At 40.6% G+C, this 27,951-nt stretch overlaps 1 protein-coding gene across 1 annotated transcript in view; it reads left to right on the top strand.

Annotated features, from left to right (window-relative positions):
• The window catches only part of KIAA2012 (KIAA2012 ortholog), a 73,219-nt gene that overhangs the window by 30,895 nt on the left and 14,373 nt on the right, over window positions 1-27,951 (top strand). Inside the window, exons 11-16 of the mRNA XM_063304045.1 lie at window positions 971-1,065; window positions 5,644-5,709; window positions 8,144-8,219; window positions 8,308-8,469; window positions 24,662-24,755; window positions 26,400-26,675. Coding sequence (XP_063160115.1) covers window positions 971-1,065; window positions 5,644-5,709; window positions 8,144-8,219; window positions 8,308-8,469; window positions 24,662-24,755; window positions 26,400-26,675 — 769 coding nt within the window. The remainder of the gene's footprint in view (window positions 1-970; window positions 1,066-5,643; window positions 5,710-8,143; window positions 8,220-8,307; window positions 8,470-24,661; window positions 24,756-26,399; window positions 26,676-27,951) is intronic.

Raw genomic sequence — 27,951 nt, 5'->3', positions numbered from 1 at the left:
ACACCGTTGCTAAGAATGATCCAGATATCTCTTCTCCACTGCTGATACAAAAAGGTGTGTTTCTCAACAACCCAAACACAAGCATTTTACAGCTGGGAAATTCAGTTCCTTTCTAACTAGCATGCCTGTTTAATAGTGTACATTGCACAAGTGTCGTAGCCTTATTGCTTGGTTTCTAAGCAGGAACGATACAGTGTACAGTACAATCTTATTATCGGTTTGTATGCGTATGCATGTGCGTGCAAAGAAGTTAGCCGTTGCTTTTCTGCAGTAGGAGCTTCTGAAGCATGGGTTAGGTGGTTCCAAAACAAACATGAAAGTGAAAAAAAGTTCTAGTGTTCCCTACTCAGCGCCATAGTGCTGTTTCCTGTCTGTGAATCATTGTTGTTGCTTTTCCCTCTTCAGTTGCTGGTCTTTCCTTGTCTGCATTACACACCCCACTCTTCCCCCTTTTAACAGGCAGAACAGCCTGTGCACTTGCAAATTACGTAGGCATGGTACTTAGAACTAACTGAATATTCCATAGCATTAAGAATCAAATGCTTCCTGCCACTCAGTAACATTTGGGAAGTCCCCACATCATTCGTCTCCAGAAGTGTCCATTAGACTATTCTGTCGACATATGTACACAAATTAAACAAACTTTGTTCATAGGGTAAAACAAAATGTGTAAATTTGATTAATTTGTCAAAGCAAATATTGCTCAATTAAGGAACTCAGTGATTACTTCCTGATTCATAAATATTAACTATGATCAAATGTTGTTGCCTAACACAGCACAGGCTTGACTCATTTGATGATTAGGTTTTGGGATTAGAAATCTTGCAGTCTGAGTTATTAATTAAGGGATACAGTAATTAAGGGATATACTTCTTCTGTGACTTAATTAAGCAGGAAATGTTAGAATTCTTGATGTTCAGCCATTGATTGATGTAATGCACTCAGCAGTTTTAATTATTTATGATTCTAGTTTTAGGAGAGGATGAACTATCCATTGAAGTAAGAAGGCCTGTTTCCAGAAGTCCACCAGAGATTTCCTCTGAAGATCAAGCGCCAAATGAAAAGGTGCCACCAAATACACTGTTTGATCTGTGATATATAGGTGGTAGAAATGATTATTTGTACAGGCTTATTCTTTGAATGCTGAAGGGATACTTTACTGGGAAAGCAGAATGAAGGAATGCATTTTGAAGTGAAGTATAGTCCTCCAAGTTCCAGAAAACAGGCCCTGTAATATGCCAAGGAGAGCCCGTTTGGTGCAGTGGTTCAGGCTAGTAACCAGAAGATTGTGAGTTCTAGTCCCACCTTAGACAGGAAGCCAGCTGGGTGACCTTGGGCCGGTCCCTCTCCCTCAGCCCTAGGAAGCAGGCAAGGGCAAACCACTTCCGAAATCTTGCCAAGAAAACTGCAAGGACTTGTCCAGGCAGTCGCCAGGAGTCAACAATGATTTGAAGGCACCAAAATAAACAAGCCAAGAGAGAAGCAAATCCATTCTTTCGCTATATACAGAGGCTGTAGTGCTTCTCAACATAGCTTTGACATATTTTTTTTGTTTTGCCAGAGGTTCCCTGTGAGTGATGCTTTTTCATCTCGCCATGCAAGAGAGCACTTTTGCTAACTCCTCCTGCCAAAAACATGTGAAGATATTCTCACAACATGCCACACCTGGCAACAATGTAGCCATGTTCACCACCGTTCTCTTTCTGACTATTGATAATTTGATACATCATTTGCTATCGAGTCGAAACTTTAATCCTATCGCAAAGAAAGGAGCAACATTTTACAAAAGTGGGTCCAGTTTTCACTGCTCAGAGTAGAAATAATGTACATTTTCCTTACCAAGGCTGAGTTCTAAAAAACTGGGTCTGCAGATATATTCAGAAAGCAGTGGACAATGGCTTGTGCATATGATGTAATCAAAATACTTTACCCATGGTCAGATTTACTGCTGTACTGTAAATGTTACTCTGAAAAAAAATTAAAGCAAATTAAGACCTTATGCAGTTAGAAGAAATATGGTCTTATTAAAGACACATACACACACACGTGCCAGGCAACCCAAGAGGAGCATTTAAAAAGCATGATAGCTGAGCCTACATTTTTTACATTAGGATAGATGTATATCCAGCACATTTTGAAGTGGGGTAAAGCTAGGCTTCTACTTTGAATAGACTCTAACCTGAACTATTTGGCCCAATCCTACCAACATTTACTCTGAAGTAGTAAGATCTGCCATTTTCATTGAGACTTATTTCTAGATAAGCATGCATGAATTACAGTCTTGATATTATTTAATATTATTTCTGTCTGTGTCCTAAAATCTTAAGTACTGCAGAACTTCAAAAAATCATCTTATATAAATAATGTCTATAAAGAGTAAGTAAGAATTTACTTGATTTTATATGATTATTGTTTAAAACCAGTTTTCTTTGATCTTATGAGATACAATGAAATCAAGGTTGCTACATTTTTAAGAGGTGTTCAGAAGAGGAATTTTCCCTTCTCTTGAATTTCTATAGAAGACAATCTTGGCTAATGCACTTAGGAATGTAGCAATTTCTAACATAATTTCCTATGTTCCTAAGTCATAACTCTTTTCTATACAGATTCAGAGGATGCAGGCATCTTGTCCTCTGCTGAATCTGGTCACCCCATTTATTATAATATCATTATTAAATTATATTATTAAAGTGGTGGGTTTTTTAAAAAAAATCAGAATTGCCATAGATAAGTAATTAAAGTTAAGCAGCTGTTAAACCCTATAATCAACCCACTGTTTGGGGGGGGAATGGGGGAGATGGAATTATTAGTTCCACTATGAATTTATCGTATTAGAATCAGGAAGAAAATCTAAAGACTTGTACTAAAAGTATGTAAGTGTATAAGCAGAACAAAGCAGAAACAAAAATCCCAAGCAGACAGCTATGGTGTGAGATCCTGATCATTTTTCCTAGACTGTTATTTCAGGAGGCTTATCTTTTGGAATAATCCTTTTAGATTTGGGGTGAGAATTTAAAGGAAAAAGAAAGCATGTACTTAAACAGGATGCAACCATATAGAACAGCTGCTCTACAGCTGAGATTGCTTTCTTCCTCTTTTGAATTGTCTCTTGCTTTGTTAATATAATTAATATTTAGAAATCTGCATGTTAGTAAGTTCACAGCAAAGTAGAAATTCTGGGTTGCTATCACAATAGCTGTGTAGTGTAATGCCCAGGGCTGTGAACCTGTCCAACAGGCACGGGCTGAATTTGGCTTGCAAGTCCTCCCTTTCCAATCCTAGAATCCCCTTCCAGTGCTCTGCTTCCAGTAATTGGGAAAGAAGAGAGGAGATAAAAGATAGATTCCCAGAAATCACATCATATCAATGGTGGATTTCCCACACCCAGCAGTACATACCATTGGATGCCTTAGAGTTTATTTCTGCTCTGGAGAGAGATGTATTGGATTGCACTGTAAGATTATAAACTATGGGTGAGCTAGGAATATCCTCATTAAATGTTACCCCAGCCACAAAATGCAACTTTAATCAAGCTGTTCTCTTTATGTGCTGACTTTTATTTTAAGCCTATCTTGGGAACAAAGATTCTCCATCTCAGGATTAATTAGTCAGCTTTATTAACAAATAATTATCTCTGTTTGTAAACAGTGATTGTTTTCAGAAAATTATGGGCAGCTTTATAAGTATGGAATAGGCAACTACAAAATAAGTTTTGTTGTATGGGACTTTTAGGTTGTTGGGCTGGTGTCTTTTGTATTACTTGAAAGAGTTTTGATTTCCTTTCTAGGGTGATACTGTGGTTGTGATTACATTTTATTGATCAAGTTAGTAGCTTCCCAGCTCTTCTTAGCTCTTTATAGTAGTTCAACTTTTAAAAAGGATAGGGTCAGGAGAGAGAGAGACTGTATGGGAAGAAGCAATTTGTGCAATAGTAAATCTATATTGAATTTTCCCAGTAGAGTTGTGGTGGATCAGAAACCTGGCTTAGCCTGTAGGGTGGAAGGCTGAGGATCTCAAACTTCCTCTTCCAAAAACACTCTAAGTCTGTTCATGATGGTCTTGTGTTATGGTCAATTCCCAAATGGTCAGGATATAGCTGTGTAAACAACCCCTGCAAGCTCCTTCACTATCAGTGAAAAGTCCTATCAGTTTACTGAAGGGCATTAAAAAAGAAAATTCAGAAGTCTCCACACTAATGTACTGTGGGGGGCATTCATTTTAGATGGGAAGTTGTTCAATTGCCAGAATCCCTATGTCCCGCCCCTTTCTCTTCAATAAATCTTGGTAAAGAAACTCTGTGAGAGTTGTGCTTTCCACTGACGCAGATGACTAAGAGCCTGACATCCATCCATCTCCTGCCTTGAGGTAGTAGCTTGGTACTTCCTGCTGCCACCATCGATCTTCCATTGGTCACCTCACCTGGCATCTTTCCTCTAATCCCACTGTGTGAGAGAGACGGAGCGCTTAAAATCTGTGCTGCCTTTCTGCTCAAAAAGTAAATAAGAGTAAATAAAATAAAAGGTCAAAAAGTTTTTTTTAAAAAAGGAACTAATTTCAGTAAGGTCCCAACTTTGGCCAGAGGCTAAATGGAATGATCCTAATCCTGTGCTTTTTTCCAGCCTGGGTTAACAGCCTCTTCCTTTGTTTCCTCTTCCAGTTCTGTCTTCATTTAAAATGACCAAAGCTTTTCTGTATCTCCAACAGAGGAAGGGCTGGCAAAATCTGACTCTTATTGTATGGTGACAAAGAACACCACTTCCTCAAGAATGTGTATGGTGTGACTGAACTTGTTTGGCATGGAAGCTTCATTTGCAACCCGGGGAATGGATCCAGAGGACTTTCACAAGCCCTCTTCTTTGCACCAAAGGGTTTTTCAATAGTGTAAGATCCTTGTGTGAAAAAACAACTGTGGTCCCAAGATGTGTCTCTGTGTGCTCAAAGCATTGGCTAATCTCTTGCACAATGTCTCAGATATGTTCTAGCACAAGGCCTTAAATAGGCTTCACATACTCCACTTGCTAGTGTGCAAGAGTTCATTGAAGAGCAGTGCATCTTGGAAGCCAACTGTTAGAATATAATATTTTCCTTTCCAACTGAGAAAACGTAAACTGACCTTTTGAAAATGAAAATGAATGCATTTCCTACAGGTCTGGGCTAAATCAGTCCAACAGGAATGAGTAACTGCTGTACATGTTCATAGCCCAGGTTTACACATCAAGCTTGCAGACAATTGCAACTCTCTCTTGACAGCTGGAATAGCTTCCCATCCACAGGAATAGTAGCTCTAGAGCAGTGGTCTTCACACTTGAGATACCCAAGGAACCCTTCTCAACGTGAAAAATCAATGTGGAACTCGTTAATGCATTTCGTGTAATACACTTTATTTGAACAAAATGTTACAAATGTTGCAATAATACATTTCATACCGTGTAAATAGAAATGTCATGCTGAACCTCTGGATGATTCTCACAGAACCCTGGGATTCCGGGAAACACAGCTTAAATACCACGGCTCTAGAGTAACCGTTTCTTTTAGGACCATAGTATGGAGTGGAACATGTTCAGACATGATGAGAGGGAGAGATAGAGAAACTTTATACCTCAAGAGCATGAAGCATGTCTGCAATTGTATTTTTCATTCTAGGACAGCATCCAACTTTTTCTTACACTGAAGAATGGAGACTATGCCCCACCTGCACATAAAAGCCTGGTATGTTTAAAGATACGTTATTTTAAAGTGCAGTTAGAGAAAACTAAATATGGAAATAATAAACTTTGCAGAAACAAACTCAGAGATATTTATTATTAGGACATAATTCTATATGTGCATAAGGCATTCAATCTAACTTTACTGGCTAGAATTCTAAATCCTAAACATAAATCCTAAATAACATAAATTTTTATTTATGTAATTGAACAAGTAGGACTGAAGCCTTAAGATGGGTCTCAGGTGGGCTCTTTTCTCACAGTACCACTTTGCTTGGAGCAGAGTTTAAGGAGTGCACATTCTGGTGTATGGCAGGGAAGCCAGGGATGCCCAAGATAAAACCAAAATTGGGCAAATGCCCATTACCTATAGAGAAGCTAGCATCTGGAGAGCATCCTCCATTCCATCTGGTACAGTGGATCAGTTTAGGTGGCCTAGGACAGATTAGGCTAGGCAGCATGTGCCCTCCAATAGAGCTGGTCATCTGAGGAATCTAAAGAAAGTCGCAAGATGACTGATACCGCTGCCTCTTGTCTTCTAGAATCTGCCTTTTGGGACAAATATTCCATCTGCCAAATGGTAGGACTGGCCTTGACACATTACCTTTATATGCACACTATTCATATTGATCTAACATTTGGGACATTCCCTATCACTATCTTAATGTATGTCTGGTATGCCTGTTAGAAATAACCCTTCTGCATGGGGCTATTTGCTATCTCAGTACATTCGTAAAACGAGGATAAGGTGTGTCAACCCAGTTTCAGATGTGCTTAGTGGAAAAGCATTCCAGCCAAAGCATACTGGAAACTATAATTCTGTGTTGGAGACTATGATCTATATTCCAGACTCCTGGCACTTTCAGGCAACTAAAGCTCAGTGGTCCTTGAAGGAAAGTTACAGAATTTCCAGGTGCTTAATTGCTTGTCTGGTTTTGTAGCTTTATTTAATTTTATTAGTTTGTTTAAGCAGTACTTTGTAGAAAGACATTGTTGCTGCAGAATCAGAGATATGCTAAACTGTACTTCGTTTTAATCTTGGTGTGTTGAAAAAGCTTCAGTAATTGGGTCACTCATAACACTAATCTATTGTTCATAGTTTATGTGACATAATAATTAGATTCATACCCATTTTCCTGTTAATCTTCTACTAAGGATGGATTTAGTTTCCTTGTTAAATACATACCTAGTAGGGAAGACACTGTAATCATGATAGACCCCATTTTTCCCAATTTAGCCCTCTCCAGCCTGGTATGTTGGATTTAAATTCCCATAATCCTTCATCAGTTTGTGTAAAATGTGTTGAGATTTAACACATGTATAGGCATCGGGACAGGAAAACCTGGGCCGCTCCAGCTGCTAACAGCTCTCTGGGGCCTCAGGCAGGGGTGAGTTTTTCCCATCAGTTACTGTGAACCTTGAAAGGGAAGACATGCCTGGGATTGAAACAGTCTGCATGCCAAGCCCCTTTTGTGCTCTTCCATCTCCTGCAAGAAGGCAGATTTCTTCCTGGTCCTTAAAATCCATCTGGCAAAAGGTGAACTGAGCCCACTGTAGGAAATCTCTCCTCAGGAGTGGGTTGACTTTGCTCTTCTGCTTTCTTTCTGGTCTGGAGAACTGAATCAAGGCAGGTCTCCCTCCACAATGCTGCTTGCTACCCAGATGCTTCTTTCATCACTTTTCAATAATGGCTTTCCCTCCCCAATCTAGCACTTCCTGTTTTTCTCATTTCTCATTTCAGTTTATTACCTGAGGGAGAAAATAATAAGAATGCAGGAGCCAAAAGAGGAGACAGTCACTTGTACTCAGCATTTGGAGGTGACAGCCTCTGAGACTGAATCAGGCCCATCTCTGGAGCCATGTCTTCTTTTCAGGCCAGGCCCTATCAGATAAAACTATTCTATTGGGGAGAAACTGTTCTGTTTGCCCTGTTCCTCAGAATAATTGCTTGCAGCAACAACCTGCTTAAAATAGGCACCACACTGGTTTGCTCTGCTGCACACCAAATTGGAATTAACACCTGTTTAATAGGATTTCAGCCTCATCAGGATAGGCAAAGGTAAGAGTTGATTGGAAAAAGGAAAAGGGAGGAAGGTTTTGCATGCTAATAAACTAAAATATATGAAATTAAATTAAGATGCGGTAGGATAAAAATAAGATAAAATATTTATTGGACCTCTTGCATTTTGTTCCACAAGAAGTAGAAAACCCAATGGCACAAACAAAATGACTTGTTATAATGAAGGAATGAAAGAGCAATCCAAATAAGTGCTGAGGGGATAGAAATACAGCCTATAGGTGAGGACTTAGGATGGATTTTTCTAAGAGTGATGATATTTTATGTGCTCCAAGCTGCTCTCCCAGCACGTAAGTTATTAAAGAGACCAGAGAATAACATGATTTAGACTTTCAAAATTGTTGCTTATCTTTTTAAAAAGGAATCTCCCTTAACTCAACAGACTAGAAATTTACCAAGAAACAGGACTGGCTCTGAAAATCACCAAGACGTCACAGGTAAATTTACTTCAGTTTCTCCTGTAAGGTATTTATTCTTGCTCTGGGAACAGAAGCTGGAATGTCTCTATCTTGTTTTGTGCACCAGGAAATGAGGGTGTTTCTGCTGAGTTTGGAGAAAGACATCAGCCAAGTGAAACTTGTCTCTGCAGAAACAGCTACCCATGGCAGACAGAGGAGGAAAAGGGATACTCCAGCTTGCCACAAACATATAGCATGAAGCAGAGGAACAGTAGTGACATTATGCAAGGTATTTGCTAGATATTATTCACTAATGTACTAAGGCTGTAGTTGTATACACCCTTACCTGGTGGTAACTCCTTGAATTCAACAATGCTAACTTGCTAAGTGGGTATAGATAGGATTTCACTGGAAGAGCATACTTGCATTGTATCAACTGTTTTTGTATTGCTGTACCCAACAAAACTAGCCTTAGAAGTGATATGCTTAGGCATTTGCCCTCTGTAGGCATCTCAAGTCCTACGGAGAACTCACTAACCTGCAAGCATTACCATTCTGATTATGCAAACAGAACTCAAGGGAGTTTCTTTCTTTCTTTCTTTCTTTTTCAAATTTGTCACCGCCCATCTCCTCCCACCGAAGGGACTCTGGGCAGTTTACAACAAGATGCTCATTAAAGCAATAGATATATAAAAATGGATTTTAAAATTACATATTACTAATAAATATAAATAAGAGTAAAGTCTAGATGGATATGATCTCTTTCAGTCTTTGCGTGGAAGGGGTACTTCAAGGCAGTAGCCAACCCCAGGCATGACTATTCCCCTCCCCGCCCCAAGCCAGGTGGCAGAGCCAGGTCTTCAAATTCCTCCGGAAGGCCAGAAGCAATGGGGCTAACCTCACCTCTGGGGGCAAGATGTTCCAGAGGGCGGGAGCTACTGCAGAGAAGGCCCACCTCCTGGACCCCGCCTGCTCATGACACTGCCAGACAGAATTCTCTTACTGACGGGGTCCACAGCATGCCTTCGCTGCATGATTGGGTGGGACGGGTTGACGTAACGGGGAAGAGGCGGTCCCTCAGGTAGCCTGGATCCATGCCATGTAGGGCTTTAAAGGTGATAACCAACACCTTGAATTGGACCCGGAAGCAAACTGGTACCCAATGCAGCTCGTGCAGCAAAGGCGTTATATGTGCCCTTCTGGGGGCACCAAAAATAGCCCACATGGCTGCATTCTGGACCAGCTGAAGCTTCCGGATGCTCTTCAAGGGTAACCCCATGTAGAGCGCGTTGCAGTAGTCAATACGGGAGATAACAAGGGCATGAGTGACCGTTCGAAGGGCCTCCTAATCCAGGAAAGGGCGTAACTGGTGCACAACACGAAGCTGTGCAAAGGCCCTTCTGGCCACGGCTGCCACCTGCTCTTCAAGCAGGAGCCATGAGTCTAAGAGGACCCCCAAGTTATGCACCAGGTCTGTCTGGGGCAGTGCAACCCCATCCAGAACCAAAGATGACAAAGTCCCAGATACAGAAGAGCCATTAACCCACAGGCACTCCGTCTTACCAGGGTTCAGCTGAAGCCTGTTGTTCCCCATCCAGAACCCCACAGCCTCCAGGCACCTGGAAAGGACGGTCACGGCATCACTTACTTCCCCCAGGATGGAGATATACAACTGACTATCATCAGAATATTGATGATACTTCATCCCATAGTGATGGATGATCTCACACAGCGGTTTCATGTAGATGTTGAATAGGAGAGGAGAGAGAACCGAGCCCTGCGGCACCCCACAATCGAGGAGTTGAGGGTCAGATCTCTCACTCCCTATCACCACCAATTGGGACCAGCCCTGGAGGAAGGAGATGAACCTGCGCAGAACCGTACCTCCCACCCCCAACTCCCTGAGCTGCCCCAAAAGGATACCATGGTCAATGGTATTGAAAGCTGCTGAGAGGTCAAGAAGAGCAAGGATGGATGCACTACCACCATCCTGTTCCCGCCAGAGATCATCCATAAGTGCAACCAATGCCATTTCTGTCCCATATCCGGGCCTGAAACCTGACTGAAAGGGGTCTAGTCTAGATAATCCATTTCATCCAGAACCCTCTGGAGCTGCAATGCCACCACTTTCTCAACCACTTGAAAGTTCTCACTTATCATGTCCTGCCATGTTCAGATGACTCCCAAATACTCCATACATTCTATCCTTACAAACCATCCTTGCTTCCACCACATTCATACACAAGTACATATATTGCCTTTGGTTTCTTTTTCTTTTTAAGGGGAGGTTCCTTTTTAAAAAGATATGCAACAATTTTGCAACTCTAGATTGTGTTATTCTCCAGTCTCATTTCTTTCTTTCTTCCTTTTTTTTTTTTTTTGAGGATCACAGTCTTCCCCTTCCTCTTGTTCTAGTTGTTTGCTACTTGATCCTCATTCATTCTTTGTAATGAATAAGTCTCCTCAACATGCTTTGTTCCTTCTGGTCACCTTTTTTGCTCCACAGTTATTCAGCACCCATTCATTCTCAATCCTACCTCATCCTATTTTACCACACACATGTCTTAAGTAACCCATTCCCACTGCATTCAACTTGTTTCTCCTGACGTACCCAACTCTCACTTCCATATAACAAAGCGGACAGAAGTATGGTTGTTGTTGTTTTTTTGACAAACATTCATTCCATGCTTAGCTTCTGACCCCAGAGAAGAAAGTGCGGGGTAAAATCAGAACATTTGCTATGACTTATCTTCAACTGGATTCCCACCCTTCATCCTCTACTGGTAATAAAATCTCCTTAATTATTTAGAATTTAAATTTATAAGGTCACCTAACTCACAGAGACAGTGCAGAAATAAAAACTAAGCCCAAATGCATTACAGTCAACAATACCCATTAAGATGGACACACACCCTTGTTTAACCCAGAGCCTTGGGAAAAAGCGAGGTCTTCCAGGCTCATTTAAAGACTACCAGGGTTGGGGCTGTTCAAACCTCTTAGGGGACACTATTCTGAGGGCAGGAGCTACAGCAGAGAAGGCATGCCTTCTATGTCCCATCAGAAAAATCTACTTTCTGTTGACTGATGTTGATGAACTTGTAACTAAACAAGTTGCATTATTTGCAATGGCTGCAAGGAAGATACAAAAGCAGATGTTGACAAATAGTGCTGTTAATATTAGAGGGGATGTATTTAACTGATTTGGATTGTTGTAATTTTATATGAATTTTGCTAAAACATACAGAAAGGACCAGAAGCATGCCTGCTCTGTCAGATCTTAATGGGTTGGGTAAAAACAATGGGAGAAAAGTGGTCCCTCAAATAGCTAGGCTCTATGCCATGAGGAGCTTTATAGGTGGTAACCAGCACCTGGAATTGCACTTGGATTCTAACTGGTAACCAGTGCAGTTCATATACAGCAGCACAGGTGTTATATGGGCATATGGAGGCACATTTATAACAGTTCATTTGCTGCATTCTCTAAGGCATGAGTGATGGGTGTGTGGGTTGATCTACCCATCTGTAATCTACACAGATTTTCCATGCCCACATAAATGTATAGTATGTAGAAATAGTTTCATGCTTTTTAGTTGCATGTTGTTCATTCTCTGTAAACAGTTGTTTTCTGTAAGCAACTGTTAATTCTCTATCTGTACATTCACCATACAGGCATGTAAGCTGTGTCATCTGGTATATGTACAATGATGCATTGCATACAGGTAGTCCTCAACTTATCACCACAGTAGGGACTGGAAAATTTGTCATTAAGCAGTGAGGTCATTAAGTGAGGCATCATATGATCACACCCAATTTTACGACCTTTTTTGCTGTGGTTGTTAAGTGAGACATAACATGACTGCGACTTGCTATCTTCCCTGATGGCTTCCCCACTGACTTTGCTTGTCGGAAGCCAGCTGGGAAGGTTGCAAATGATGATCATGGACTGCAGGCTGCTGCAACCATCATAAATGTGCAATGGTTGCCAAGTGCCTGAATCATGATCATGTGACTGTGGGGACTCTGTGACAGTCATAATTGAGGACCAATTGTAAGTCACTTTTTCCAGTGCTGTTGTAACTTCGAATGGTCGCTAAACAAATGTTTGTAAGTCAAGGACTCCCTCTACACTCTACTGCCATCATGTGTTAAATGGACTTCTATTTCCTTAGATTAGCCAAAGAAGATGCCATCAGTTGTATAACTTATGTTCAGGTTGGAAACACAAAGAACACTTATCCCAGGACCCTTCCTAAATTAGACACAATGTTTTGTTTTCTTCTTGCACAAGAAGAGATCCCTATTTAGCTTCCAGGAAAATGTTGAATTATGAGCCTGAGCATATGCCCCTAGGAATTAACTCTGATCCTAATTTACTTGCAGCAAGTTTAAACAGCTTCTGCAAAGGAAGATCAGTCAAAATATAAACTTTGATGAATTCTGAGGAGTGTGAGTTATCTAGGGCACAGTTATTAGAAAGCCAGCCGGTTGAAGCTGTGAGAGAACAATGGAGAATATGTAACAGCTCAAAAATATCTCCATGTCAACAAGATCAGAATAGTTGGGTCCAGAGCCATTGATTATTTCTCATCTTCAGAAGACTGAAAGCAATCAGCTTTCTCAATTGCTCATGAGCATTTTAATTAGGCAGCAAAAGAAAGAGCTAATATTTATTTGTTCATCGGGAGTATATTCTACCTTTCTTCCAGGAATTCAAAGTTGTGTGTGTATAAGGTTGAAGAGTTGTATATACATTTATTTGCAACTATAGGTTTTAGCAAAATTCGTATAAAATTACAACAATCCATATCAGTTAAATATATCCCCTCTAATATTAACAGCACTATTTGTCAACATCTGCTTTCGTATCTTCGTTGTGGCCATTGCAAACAATGCAACTTATTTAGTTACTTGTTCATCAACATCAGTCAACAGAAAGTAGATTTTTTCTTCTAAACTAGAATGATTCAGTTCGATTGACAAAGGCATGATGAATCTAGCTCTAGGTTCCTGATATAATTTGCAAAACAGTAAGTAATGGCTCAAATCTTCCACCTGTGAGTTATTACAAATGCATAATCGGTGTGTAGTTGGTAATCCTTTATATCTTCCATCCAAATAGGCTGTTGACATTGTTTGAAAATGAAGTTCTGTGAAAGCTTGTCTCAGGGAATGGGATGAAAGAGACTGTAAATAATATGACATTCCTTGTCCATCTTTAAAAGATCAATACCATTTGGCTAAATTAAGCTTACATACCTGCTCTCTATCTTGTTTAAAATCTTAAAAAAAATAAATAGTCCCTTAATAGTGTGTGGTAATTTATGTCATTCAACAGTTCCTAATCTAATGATAATTGTGAAAATAGTTTTAGACACAAATTCAGCCATCTATTACTGTTAAATTGCTCATGGAGGCATTGTTTTGCCAAATAAGTATTGGGCATGAGGACTAGTTTCCTATAATATAAGATTATTGCTTTCTTTACCCTTATATTGATTGATGGAAGGCCCACTTCTAATCTCAGCATTGCTGCTGATATACATGGGGGTAAGGCTAAGATCTTATGAATTTATTCTGGACCATTTCTAATCCTTCTAGTTTACTGAAACCCCAGATTGGGGCCTGGTATATCAACTGTGAGATTGTTTTCCCCTGGAAAGTCTTAAGCACAGGCTGTACTAACCCTCCTCCTTTTGAGTAGAAGCAGCAGCAAATGGCTCTCATTGATCTCATGGCTGTTGTCCTTGTTAATGCTATATGTGTTTTCCGTGATAGTGTTTCAGTAAACTGGATACCCAAAAACCTAAAAGTCCTTACTTGTTCTATCTCCTTACCATCTAGTGTCCATCTATGTCTCTTTGGTCTTTTAGCAAATACTACCACCTTGCTTTTGGAATAAGTTATCTGTAAGCATTCTTTCCTGGAGTATTTGCCAAGGGTCATTACAATCATTATCTGTTTCTAGAGGCATATGCATGACACTGCAATTAAATTTTTTGCGAGAATTACAGTTCCAAAAACTGTGGGGAAAATTATGACTAAAAGGCTTCTGAGTCTGATTCACCCATGAAGTTGAGTCAGCATTTCAGAAACTTGGCTTGGATTCATCACTGGTTCTAAGCACTGCTCCTTGGTATCTTGCAGCCTCTTCACTTCCCTCTACTTTACTCCAGCTGATAAATAACAGAGTTGTAGGTAATTGGGTGGAAGGAATTAGAAAGTGATTAACAGGTTGATATTTGTTGATGATGATCATGTATGTTCCTTTCCATTCCCTTGTGAAATCAAATTACATTTCTTTCAATCATCGTCATCGTCACCACCATCATCATCATCATCTTGTGAACAGTAATTTTCAACCCACTCATTTGGGCCCTAGGGAGGGTGTCTATGGCTGTGCTCTAGGCTGTTTGTTTTCTTCCAAGGAAGGAAGCACCAAGAATCTAACACTGCAACCCTGAGCTACATATATTCCCTTCTATTGAAAAATCAGGCTTTGTGAGACCAATTTCATTTTGTTAGGATCAATGAACACTTGGTATTATGGAAGTAGCTGATATAATCTTGTGTGCAAACCGGGAACACATTTTATATGAACTGAACACAGGGATTGACTAAAAAGCCTGTTTTTATTTAAGAATGGAGCCAGTCTGATGTAGTAGTTAAGGCATCAGGCTAGAAACCAGGAGACTCAGGGTTCTACTCCCCCCTTAGGCACAAAGCCAGCTGGGTGACCTTGGGCCAGTCACTTTCTCTCAGCCCTAGGAAGAAGGCAATGGCAAGCCACTTCTGAAAAACCTTGCCAAGAAAACTTCAGGGACTAGTCCAGGCAGTCTCTGAGAATCAGACAGAAATGAATGGAAAAAAAATTAAGACTAGATGAGTATTTGAGTGCAGATGAGAACTTACAGTACAGCACCTTGAATGGGGCTTACCTGTTTATATCATTTTTTGCCACAATATACACCAACAATACTGACATAGTTCATATATTGCACTAAGCCAACATGTGATTGGTTGGTTTTTGGCTTTACCTCTTGTGTGAACCTAGCCATTGTGGTCTGAAAATTATAGTTTATGATTTTACAGTCCTAGTCGCCTGGATTAAACAAGCCATAGTTTAACACAATACGTGACTCAAAGTATTAGCTGTTTCCCACTCACCTTTTCTCCATTTAGTTTAGAGAAGAATAGCATTTAGAAGTACATGCACCCTTCACAACAGATGTACCATGCTTGTCAATCAGGTGTTGCACAGAGACTGATATGACTTAACCTGAGCCACCCGTCCTTAACTAATGTGCATATTAGAATTTATTTATTACTTTTGCAGTTTCTGAACATTTAGAAGAGTTTTTCAAGCTTCTGCTCAAAAAAGAATCCATAAGAAATAGATTGATGTAGAAATCAGATGGACTGGTGAGGCCATGTTACAGGCACATGGATCTGGAACAGTTTGATTTTCTCGTACCTAATTTGTACAAAGTTATCTTATATAAGCCAGAATTCACTCTTTTATACACTTTTTTTCTTTTTACATCCAGATGCAGCTGAAGTCTCAACTCAGAATAGAAGTTACAATATAAAAGTACAGCTAAGGAATGCCAGATGTTACTTTTTTTAAAAAAGGAAAACAAATTATAAATTAGGTTCATATAGATTTCTAGCTGTATTGAACCAAGTCCTGTTTGTACATATCAGACAATAGCTAACCAAAGACAGTTTTCTTCTGCTGCTGGCGGTGCTAAAGAAATGGTGCCATGCATTAGCAGGGGAATTTCATTCTCCTGATCTGTGATTTTCCAACATTTGTTAGCTAAGCTGCTTAACAACCCCAGCTACCCGTTGCTCACACCAGGGAAGTTCCTAAAGCATGTCTTTTTGCGCAACCTGGGCTTTATCCCCAGCTGATTTCTACTTCTGAACCACACACACAGAGAAATTCTTGTGAGTAAGTTAAGCCTGTAACAATGAGACAATTTCTGAAAACTCCCTCCAGAGTTCTTTCCAAAGAGCTCATTTTGTGTTAGTATTTTCCCCCTTTGTCCTTTTCTTCTTCCTACAGCAGCTAGGCCAATGAAGCCCAAGGGAGGAAATCTTCCCATCTGTCAATTGACTTCTCTAGTTCTACAGATATGCAGGAAAAGACAGCTGTGCCAAAGACTTGAAAGGTTTAAAAATCAGGGGCAACCTGAAGGTGTGTAAAATCTATTATGCTTCACCACCCATTAGATCAGAGGTGAAGTCAGCGACCAGCAAGGCTAGAGAGGCCATAACTGACCATTTCAAACTGATGGGTCATGGGTCTTCCCCTCCCCTCCAGTCGCCCAGTCAGGTCTCTCTGCTGCCAATCAGCTGACAGAACAGGGTGTAGGGGAGGGACATAGCAAGGAGCTTACAGAGGATGGGCAGAGACCTGCTGTCAGACATGCCCCAATCCTACTGCAGAGTAATGATTGGTGGATGACTTTCCCATCTCTGGTGATGTGCTAAAGAGAGAGAGCTGCAAAGCTGATAGGGTCAGCCACGTGCTTTACTTACCACATACTGCATACCCACAATCAGGGCAGCATTGTCTGGCAGTGACTCAGAACAGAGACAACAAATGCAGGATAAGGATCAGCCATGGAAGCAGTTAATTTTTGTTGACTGATGAATGGGTAGATAGCTTTTAATCCAGCAAAGGGGAAGAGCCCCTAGGCTCTGTTTAAACAAAGCTGTCCCTAATTTCTCACAGCAAGAAGGAATAAATGGATGCCACCAATATGCTCCCCTCAACATGATTCTTGGATCTGGACTTGTAAGATTTCCAAATGCATATAGTAATGTGCTAAATGCATAATGAGGGTGTCTATGTATGCATATATGTACGTACATACATACATACATTTAAATCCGTTCGTGTCCGATTCTCAGAGACTGCCTGGGGGGAAGTCCCTGCAGTTTTCTTGGCAAGGTTTTTCAGAAGTGGCTTGCCCTTGCCTGCTTCCCAGGGCTGAGAGAGAGTGACTGGCCCAAGGTCCCCCAGCTGGCTTCGTGCCTCAGGCAGGACTAGAACTCACCGTCTCCCTGTTTCTAGCCCGGTACCTTAACCTCTACACCAAACTGGCTCTCATATGTATAATACCTTGTACATAAACACAAATCCATGCTGGGAAGTGAGAGCATGATGTGACCCTGTGTCAAATGTCTCAATCCTTATCTACAAATAGTTTATTTGACTCGGTATCAAATCTGTCTCAATCCTTATCCACAAACAGTTTGCATTTCAGTGCTTTATAACCAGCTAGCAATCATCAGTGTCAGATAGTTACCTTTAACACTTACAAATTAAACAATAGTGCTGTAGCCTTTTTTTTAAATACCACATAATTTGAAACCCAACTCTAGTGGTTTCAATGAACCACTAACCTGTACTGCTTTAGATTTGAAACAAAATCATGCTTTTTTGTTTCTGTATATTGCTATGTTATAGAATTACTCTTGACTTCTTCCTGTTTAAATTTCAGATTATTTGTACTCCTATGAAAACAATCTATTTTTGCCTTCTAAAGAAACATAAGGCCTGCCTTCGGTAGCTGCTTTTCAGGCACTATTTCCAAGAGAGAAATGGCATGGACATTGTTAAAGGCACACAATATGAGATATAGGCTTTTAAAATCTTGAACCAAGAAGCTGAAACTCTTACCAGAACACCAGAAGGATTAAACTTTGGGTGCAAATTGTTTCTGAGACTGATGGAATCAGATGCCCCCCACTGAAAAGGTGTAACTACTGGTGATTTGATACTTGGTGAATGGGCAAATAGGTAGTTGTGAGAAGGCACTGTGTGTGTGAAGGGAGCCAAGTGTCAGAATGTTATCAAGAGACTGGCTTCCATGCTTTAATCTGTAACAATTTCATCTCCAGCATAATGAGCAGTAGAGTTTCTTTTGTTCTTGTCTAACTTATACACAAGATGCCTAATGGAATATTTTCTTCACAGGATCCTGGACTGACATAAATTATAGAAATATCCCAATTAATTAATCTCCAAATTATCTTGCATATTGAGTAAGAAGTCTATGCTTTTGTCACTGTGATCCTCAGTGGAATGGAACTAGAATACTTTGATTTTATCCAGGTTGTTATCATTCATACAAATCCTCCATGTCTCTTCTTAGGCAGGAGATTGATGCTTGTGTTAGGCAGCTTGCTCTGCTGTTCCATCACTCAGAAAATGGGAGTCACTTCTGGTGGGTTTCTGCCTCACCAGCATTGGCACCAGAAGGAGCCACATCATGTGTCTTTTCTGTGGGATCTTCCCATTTCCTGCCTTACAAGTGGGGCCTGGCAAAGAGCCAGGCAAATGTGGAAATGACAGAGCCAGGGTGCCATAAAGTCTCCCCACAGTTAGGTTTCAAACAGTCCAAAGTCCAACTAAGTGTCTCATTGATTTACTGCCATTTAGACACATTGGCAACATTACTTTTTTCTCTCAGATTTGGCAGTTATTTGGGTACATAGTAAAGCAAACAAAATATTTCATCACTCTGTGCCCAAATGCCTTTTGAAGTGTAGTTACAATATCTTTGTCCTAGGGGTAGCCCTGGGGAGTCTGACAGTGAATGAACATTTAATTCTCTTAAATGACCTATTTATCACACGGAGAATGAGTACACAGACCCAATTTAAACAGAAGATTCCAAGCAAATGCATTGGATTTCATACTCCTTCAATGGAGCCTTTTCAGCTGAGGCAAAATGGCCACCTATGAAGCTTTTTCTGGTAGTGGGTTTTGTGAGTCGGATTAGTTGACTTTTGAGAGGCGGCATTGGTGAGAACTGAGGTGGGAGCTAGATGGCAGTTGCTGAGTTTACATGACTGCAACCAAATCTTTTAGATCTGTTGTGCAAGGGGTAGTTTCCATCTCTCTAAGTGCCCTTATGGAGGTGGGGTTCTCACAAACAGGGCTTCCACTGGGAGACAGCCCCCCTAGCTGTGGTTGGCAACATTTTCTGTGCGCCCAGGAGCTGCTGTGCAGTGACAGCCATAAGAACAATGACTTCCAGTGGGCTGGAAAGATCCAAGGTTATGTGTCCCAGAGCTGTGCTGGTTAAAAATAACTATCTATGATGATTTGTATGCCACCCCTTCTGGCAACCACTCCTACTACATCAAACATTTTCAGCTGTCATACATTACATGACTGTTTGTTTATTAGGCTTTCCATCTGATTTAATGTTTTTAGCTGTTTTTATGGTTTTGTGCGCCACCTAGAGTCCATTGCAGTTGGGCAGCAAATAAATTTAAAATGATAATTGAATAGTCTGTTCAAGAGCTGCTTTTTTTTTTTACAGGCTGCACACTAAGGCTGCCCACAAAAAAGTCACTCTTCAGTCTTTACTTTTGTGTAAAGGTACCACATCAGATCCTTTTCAGACTGAAATCTTGTGTCCATTTATAAGACAGTAAGCCCCACCAAATTCAACAGTTCTTTCTTCAGAGAAGATCAATGTAGGGTCCTCTATACTGCTTATAATTTGCCTAAAAGTTAAGAGGCTACTGAAAACAGTGTGTGGGATTGTGGCTGGTGGCTCCTTGTGAAATTTTGACCAACTTCTTCTGTGCCACTTACATGATACAAGAGGGCTGGAGAAACAGAATACCTCAAAATATATTTTAGTATTTCTTTAGAATAAAGAAATACTATCCCCTGTTGCCGTGCTGGATAGGGGTGATGGTAGAGGAAATAGGATTTGTAATTTTATACTTCTGAAGGGTATCAAACTAAGTCAGCCGACTTAATACAAAAGTGAATGCCAAGGCTAGGTTTCTACATCTGCTTCTTTTTCCTATTTAAATCAAGAGGTTGGGGAAACACTTCCTGTGGTTTATTATTCTTGGATCAAGAGCTCCCTCTGTTGGTAATAGCCAGTTGTTAATGTATCAGACTTAAGGCTGTTCACTGTTGACCAAAGCCTAGGTGCTTAATCTAGTAGTCTGGAAGGTTCCTTATGAAAAGTATAGGCAGAAAAAACCCACCTAAAATTATGCTTTTTAAAAAAGGGAATCCTCCAAAGACTTCACTTTTAAACCTGGCATCACCAATTCTCTTTTGGTCATGCAATGCTGTTGTAGATATGCCTGCATTAACATTAACGTGACTGCAGTTATTCCAGATAGTAGCACTTTTCTCCCCAGCAGCTCACTCTAAAAAAGTTGTTCCCATGCAGTCAGTTATAATTTACACATGATGGGCAAAAAGTCACAGAAAGCAAAAGCCATAGAGGCACTGTCTTTATAAAGCCAGCTGAAGAAACCACTTGAAGCTTTCAAGCTGGGGTAGGGTGAGGCCCAGAAAAAATAAATCAGATTTTCATGTATGGAGGAGTGTTTGTTTTTTGGGGTGTCAGGAGTGTCTGTTAATGGTTTTTAATTGTTCTTTGATGTTTTATTGTTATTTTCTGACCATCCCCGCCCAGGGTTATAGTATATAAGATGGCCGGCCATGTAAGTCTTGTAAAGGAAATAAAGAAAATGTTCAATAACTCTTCATTATGAAAATGATTGGCAGGAAAAAAAATTAAAAAGTGGCAAGGGTGAGAAGAACATAGCTGATTATAAAGCTATCTGAACACCAGCCTGTGTGGCCAGTGGCATTCTTGGGAATCTTCAGACATACAAATGAATTTCATCACAGTTCAGTTTTGAGAAGAGTTCATAAGCTCAGTGGGAAGAAGGAAACACAAGTTTGTAAATTCTCCATCAAATCTGGCCTTGAGTAACCAACAACCCAAACTGTATCCAGTTTGTTAAATAAAGATTGCAGCTGATTTTTATTTTTCATCTGTCAAGGAATCTGTTTATGTGACACAGAAACAAAGGATAGAAACAAAGTTGACTTTAATAGGTTCTAATTTTATTTATTTATTTGTCAATTTTTATCACCACCTATCTCCCCCCACTTCAGCAAAGGATCGTTACCTTGTCGTGGTGCTGGAGCTTGAGCACCTCAATGATGCCATGAGCTAAACCGTGAAGGGCCACCCAAGACGGGAAGGTCATGACAGAGAGGTCAGACTAAATGCGATCCCTGGGGAAGGTAATGGCAACCCACCCCAGTATTCTTGCCGTGAAAACTAAATGGATCAGTACAACCAGAGATATATCGGTATACGATCGGAAGATGAGACCCCCAGGTCGGAAGATGGTCAAAATGCTACTGGGGAGGAACAGAGGATGAGCTCAACTAGCCCCAGACGTGATGACGCAGCTAGCTCAAAGCCGAAAGGACGGCTAGCGGCCGACGGTGCTGGTGGTGAACGGCGAATCCGATGTTCTAAGGATCAACACACCATTGGAACCTGGAATGTAAGATCTATGAGCCAGGGCAAATTGGATGTGGTTATTGGTGAGATGTCAAGATTAAAGATAGACATTCTGGGCGTCAGTGAACTGAAATGGACTGGAATGGGCCACTTCACATCAAATGACCACCAGATCTACTACTGTGGACAAGAGGACCACAGAAGAAATGGAGTAGCCTTCATAATTAATAGTAAAGTGGCTAAAGCAGTGCTTGGATACAACCCAAAAAACGACAGAATGATCTCAATTCGAATTCAGGGCAAGCCATCTAACATCACAGTGATCCAAATATACGCCCCAACCACAAATGCTGAAGAAGCTGAAGTAGAGCAGTTCTATGAGGATCTGCAGCACCTACTGGACAACACGCCTAAAAGAGATGTTATTTTCATCACAGGAGACTGGAATGCTAAGGTGGGCAGTCAAATGACACCTGGAATTACAGGTAAGTATGGCCTGGGAGAACAAAACGAAGCAGGACATAGGCTGATAGAATTTTGCCAAGACAATTCACTCTGCATAACAAACACTCTCTTCCAACAACCGAAGAGACGGCTTTATACATGGACTTCACCAGATGGACAACACCGAAATCAGATTGATTACATCCTTTGCAGCCAAAGGTGGCGGACATCTGTACAGTCGGTAAAAACAAGGCCTGGAGCTGACTGTAGTTCAGATCACGAACTTCTTCTTGCACAATTTAGGATCAGACTAAAGAGATTAGGGAAGACCCACAGATCAGCTAGATATGAGGTCACTAATATTCCTAAGGAATATGCAGTGGAGGTGAAGAATCGATTTAAGGGACTGGACTTAGTAGATAGGGTCCCAGAAGAACTATGGACAGAAGTTGGCAGCATTGTTCAGGAGGCGGCAACAAAATACATCCCAAAGAAAGAGAAAACCAAGAAGGCAAAATGGCTGTCTGCTGAGACACTAGAAGTAGCCCAAGAAAGAAGGAAAGCAAAAGGCAACAGTGATAGAGGGAGATATGCCCAATTAAATGCAAAATTCCAGAGGTTAGCCAGAAGAGATAAGGAATTATTTTTAAACAAGCAATGCGCGGAAGTGGAAGAAGACAATAGAATAGGAAGGACAAGAGACCTCTTCCAGAAAATTAGAAACATTGGAGGTAAATTCCAGGCAAAAATGGGTATGATCAAAAACAAAGATGGCAAGGACCTAACAGAAGAAGAAGAGATCAAGAAAAGGTGGCAAGAATATACAGAAGACCTGTATAGGAAGGATAACAATATCGGGGATAGCTTTGACGGTGTGGTCAGTGAGCTAGAGCCAGACATCCTGAAGAGTGAGGTTGAGTGGGCCTTAAGAAGCATTGCTAATAACAAGGCAGCAGGAGACGATGGCATCCCAGCTGAACTGTTCAAAGTCTTGCGAGATGATGCTGTCAAGGTAATGCATGCTATATGCCAGCAAATTTGGAAAACACAAGAATGGCCATCAGATTGGAAAAAATCAACTTATATCCCCATACCAAAAAAGGGAAACACTAAAGAATGTTCCAACTATCGAACAGTGGCACTCATTTCACATGCCAGTAAGGTAATGCTCAAGATCCTGCAAGGTAGACTTCAGCAGTTCATGGAGCGAGAATTGCCAGATGTACAAGCTGGGTTTAGAAAGGGCAGAGGAACTCGGGACCAAATTGCCAATATCCGCTGGATAATGGAAAAAGCCAGGGAGTTTCAGAAAAACATCTATTTCTGTTTTATTGACTATTCTAAAGCCTTTGACTGTGTGGACCATAACAAATTGTGGCAAGTTCTTAGTGGTATGGGGATACCAAGTCATCTTGTCTGCCTCCTGAAGAATCTGTATAACGACCAAGTAGCAACAGTAAGAACAGACCACGGAACAACGGACTGGTTTAAGATTGGGAAAGGAGTACGGCAGGGCTGTATACTCTCACCCTACCTATTCAACTTGTATGCAGAACACATCATGCGACAAGCTGGCCTTGAGGAATCCAAGGCTGGAGTTAAAATCGCTGGAAGAAACATTAACAATCTCAGATATGCAGATGATACCACTTTGATGGCTGAAAGTGAAGAGGAATTGAGGAGCCTTATGATGAAGGTGAAAGAAGAAAGTGCAAAAGCTGGTTTGCAGCTAAACCTCAAAAAAACCAAGATTATGGCAACCAGCTTGATTGATAACTGGCAAATAGAGGGAGAAAATGTAGAAGCAGTGAAAGACTTTGTATTCCTGGGTGCAAAGATTACTGCAGATGCTGACTGCAGTCAGGAAATCAGAAGACACTTAATCCTTGGAAGAAGAGCAATGACAAATCTCGATAAAATAGTTAAGAGCAGAGACATCACACTGACAACAAAGGCCCGCATAGTTAAAGCAATGGTGTTCCCTGTAGTAACATATGGCTGCGAGAGCTGGACCATAAGGAAGGCTGAGCGAAGGAAGATCGATGCTTTTGAACTGTGGTGTTGGAGGAAAATTCTGAGAGTGCCTTGGACTGCAAGAAGATCAAACCAGTCCATCCTCCAGGAAATAAAGCCAGACTGCTCACTTGAGGGAATGATATTAAAGGCAAAACTGAAATACTTTGGCCACATAATGAGAAGACAGGACACCCTGGAGAAGATGCTGATGCTAGGGAGAGTGGAAGGCAAAAGGAAGACGGGCCGACCAAGGGCAAGATGGATGGATGATATTCTAGAGGTGACGGACTCGTCCCTGGGGGAGCTGGGGGTGTTGAGGTCCGACAGGAAGCTCTGGCGTGGGCTGGTCCATGAAGTCACGAAGAGTCGGAAGCGACTAAACGAATAAACAACATCTCCCCCCAAATTGAGAATCTGCAAAACCCTTGCCATCTAATTTTGGCAAATGAGGCCAGAAGTACCCCAAAATTTCCTCCCATGCTGAGCAAACACAATGCAGCTAACACCTGATTAAATTACTAACAATTTGCTGCTGTTTATGACACCTCAGATCAGTTGTCTGAGAGGGTCACTTCACTGTGCTTTAATGGAAGGGCCAACTTTCTCAGGAAGGGCTGCCTTATCTGGGCGATGTTCTGCTTGCTTACCTGGTTCCTTGCCTAGTGTAACCTGCTAAAATATAACTCCTTTACCACCCCTTCTCCTTTGTAGATGAAGAGCAACTACTGGATTCCTTACCTCAATCAAGTAATCTCTTGCACCATGAACCACCGTTTGCTCATTTGAAGATTTCTGCATCAGAAATGTAAGTACATGTGATAGCTACTAACTTGTAGAAGAGTTCAGTGTAAGAAAATAAGATGTATTAGATAGTCAAGCACATAGATCTGATGCATCAGCAAATCTGGAAAAACATTTTAAATTCTGGATAGTTAGAAGATTTAATTAGATGCCTGAGAGGCATAAGCCATAAGACTTGATGGATATAGACTTGATGGAAACTACAGTAGATGAGTATAGTGGTTGTATATTTGTCTGTTTTCCAACAAATAGCCTTTGGGACCCTCCAGATGTATTGGACTACAAACTCCAGAATTCCAAACTGGCTAAACTGGCTGCCAGTTTTGAGGACTATTGTCCAACACATTTGGTGGGAGCTACATTGCTAAAATAGCTAAGAATAGTCAACATTTGTAATGTTTGGGGGACATTAGGTTTCTTTTTAGGCTCTATCTCCATTGGTTCATACCATTATAATGTTATTATTTGGATGTTTGTAGCTTTCTTTTTTTTGCTGTACACTGTTCAGAGCTCTTTTGGAGTAGAGCTGCACAGAAATACCAGTAATAAATAAATAAATAAACAAGCAAACAAGGCTTTTTTTCAGTACTTTCATCAAGCATGGCCAGTCCAGAAGCCACAGGATCTATTCTATCATAGTGGCTGGGTTTGTTTAGCCATCTATAATCCTTTCAGTACCTTGGGAGCCCCATCATTGGTACTTTACCGGATGAAGTTTAGTTTAAGCCCTGGACTCCCAGACAAAGCCTATTAAAGTTCTTTCTGTCTCACAAACTGCCTTTGATGTCAATGGAATTTCTGTGCAGGAGGGCCGAGCATCCTTTTTTCCTGTGAGGAGCTGTGTTACCACTCCCCACCATCATGCCAATGGTGGGCAGGTCCAGAGAAAAAAGTGGGTATTTGGCATAGTTACTCCAAATGGATCTGCTAGTATGTTGATTGTATGTTTGTTTTTTTAATCTGAAAATGTCCTTGATGATAGAGAGTGGGATTTAACCAAATGATAGAAGGGTCTTTTAATATCTGTGGACCAACTCTGAATGGCAGTTCCTCTATCCCACTGAGGTCTGCCAGGTAAGAAGCAGCACTGGGCATTCTGGACGCCAGCTTGGGCCACATGATCTCTGCTATACTTCTGTGGATCCAAAACAGGGTAGCCTTTCAGGACTACTATTTGCATCCACTTTTGTTCTGCTATTATATTTTCAAATAATGCAAGATTACAAAGACTCCATCAGGCTCAATGTGCACTCCCTCTAGGGAGCTAAACCAGGTAGTGCTGCCCTGGAAAGGCTTATTGCTTTGGGAAGACCTTTTTGGAAATTCAGAGATTAAAATGGGGTAGAATATTTCTCGCAACTATCAACTTAAGCGAGTCTTGGGACTGCCATTAATATTACAGGAGGATATTTCTTCCTTTTCCCAGTAATGAGGAGACAAGAGAACCTGCAGGGGCCCACTCCAGGGTTATAGCTCAAGAAGTACCAGCACTTGAAAGTAAACACAAAGAGAATAGAGCTAGAAAGAGGACAGCCAAGGTCTCTGGTTGACCTTGCTTCTTTTACAGGATGGAGGAAAGATTATGTGCTTGAGAATTTTCTAAGAGTCTATCTGATCTAAACATGATTCCATAATTGCATTTTCAAAGGGAGCCAGATCCTGAACCTGTAAGTGCTCCCATAAAGCCTTTTGACCACCATGAAGAAATTATGGAGAATCCAAGAATGGACCTGTATGCTTCTGAAAAGTTTGGAATGGAGGCATATATGACAACATTGTCAGAGCCAACCAGCCAGCAAGCTGGGGCTGCCAGTCTGAAAAAGGTATGGCTGGGGTTTGTAGACAGAAGAAAATGGCTCTGTTTTGCAGCCATGTTCTTCTGCAAACACACACACACACACACATACAAACACACACAAAAATGGTTAAAAATCATTTAACCAAATGATAGAAGGGTCTTTTAATGTCTGTGGACCATCTCTGAATGGCAGTTCCTCTATCCCACTGAGGTCTGCCAGGTAAGAAGCAGCACTGGGCATTCTGGACGCCAGCTTGGGCCACATGATCTCTGCTATACTTCTGTGGATCCAAAACAGGGTAGACTTTCAAGACTACTATTTGCATCTACTTTCGTTCTGCTACTATATTTTCAAATAATGTGTTGTGTTTGTGTTTTAACAAAAAATACAAATGCAAAAAAACCTGATCTGGATCTAGATTATTGAGGAAATGGGGAGGAAGGAAGAAACAAAGCTAGATTGGGTGAGATGGACTTATTTGGTGATAAATTTCAAGGTACCGTTATCTCATCGCTGTTAGAAAAAACACCTTTCTCTGTGTATATTAATAGAAATGTTTATAGAGGTCTTATTTTAATAAAAAGGGAGGAAAAGAATCCAGCATTATGGTCTAATGCAATCTGAGAAAGCCATACAAATAAAATACTGGTGAGGTGAGCAAGTGAGATATTATTGTTCTGTACCAAAAAAGCAGACTTTCATTGAGGTCTTTTCCTTTGCCCTAAAATGATGTAATTGTATGTAAGTGACTAGTGTCAACAGTGTTTCCAATAAATTTTCCACCTAACACATTTTATTAAGAGGCATACACTTTTGTGAGCTACAGCACACTGAAAGCTCACTGTAGTTCACAAAACTTCTGCCTTTTAATAAAATGTGTTGACTGAAAAAGGTGCTACCAGACTCTTTTTTTGCTACCACAAACTAACACGGCTCTCTACCTACAGTATTTCTAATGTGTGCAAACTTCTGCCCTTTTTAAAACATTTTTTTTAAATCACAGTATTAACATCTAACATATTTAAAATATCTGTACAAAAATAACGATGTGGCAATAATGAGGTGCAAATCATGATAGTAACAGCAGTAACAGAGACCACGGGGCAGCAGAACATACTGTTTGACTTCCTTGCTCTGATTTATTAATTCAGAACCATTAACAGATTTTAAAACCACTTTTTGTAAAAGATCATTGTGATTATCTTACAATTCCTAATAGATTTTTATTATAAAATCAAGATTATCTCAGTGGAATGCTGGCCTGAGCTTTGTAATTTACTATGTACTGAAAAATTTGTCTTTGATACACTTCCAAAATAATGTTTTATTTCCATCAAGATCAGTCTGCATTTTCTCTTTTAATTGTACCTTGCTTCTTTGACTACATTTTTTGCAGCTATC

This window comes from Candoia aspera, chromosome 1 (genome assembly GCF_035149785.1).
Source record: "Candoia aspera isolate rCanAsp1 chromosome 1, rCanAsp1.hap2, whole genome shotgun sequence".
NCBI lineage: Eukaryota > Metazoa > Chordata > Lepidosauria > Squamata > Boidae > Candoia > Candoia aspera.
Note: the sequence above shows the minus strand (reverse complement) of the source record. Positions and strands in the feature narration are given on the sequence as shown.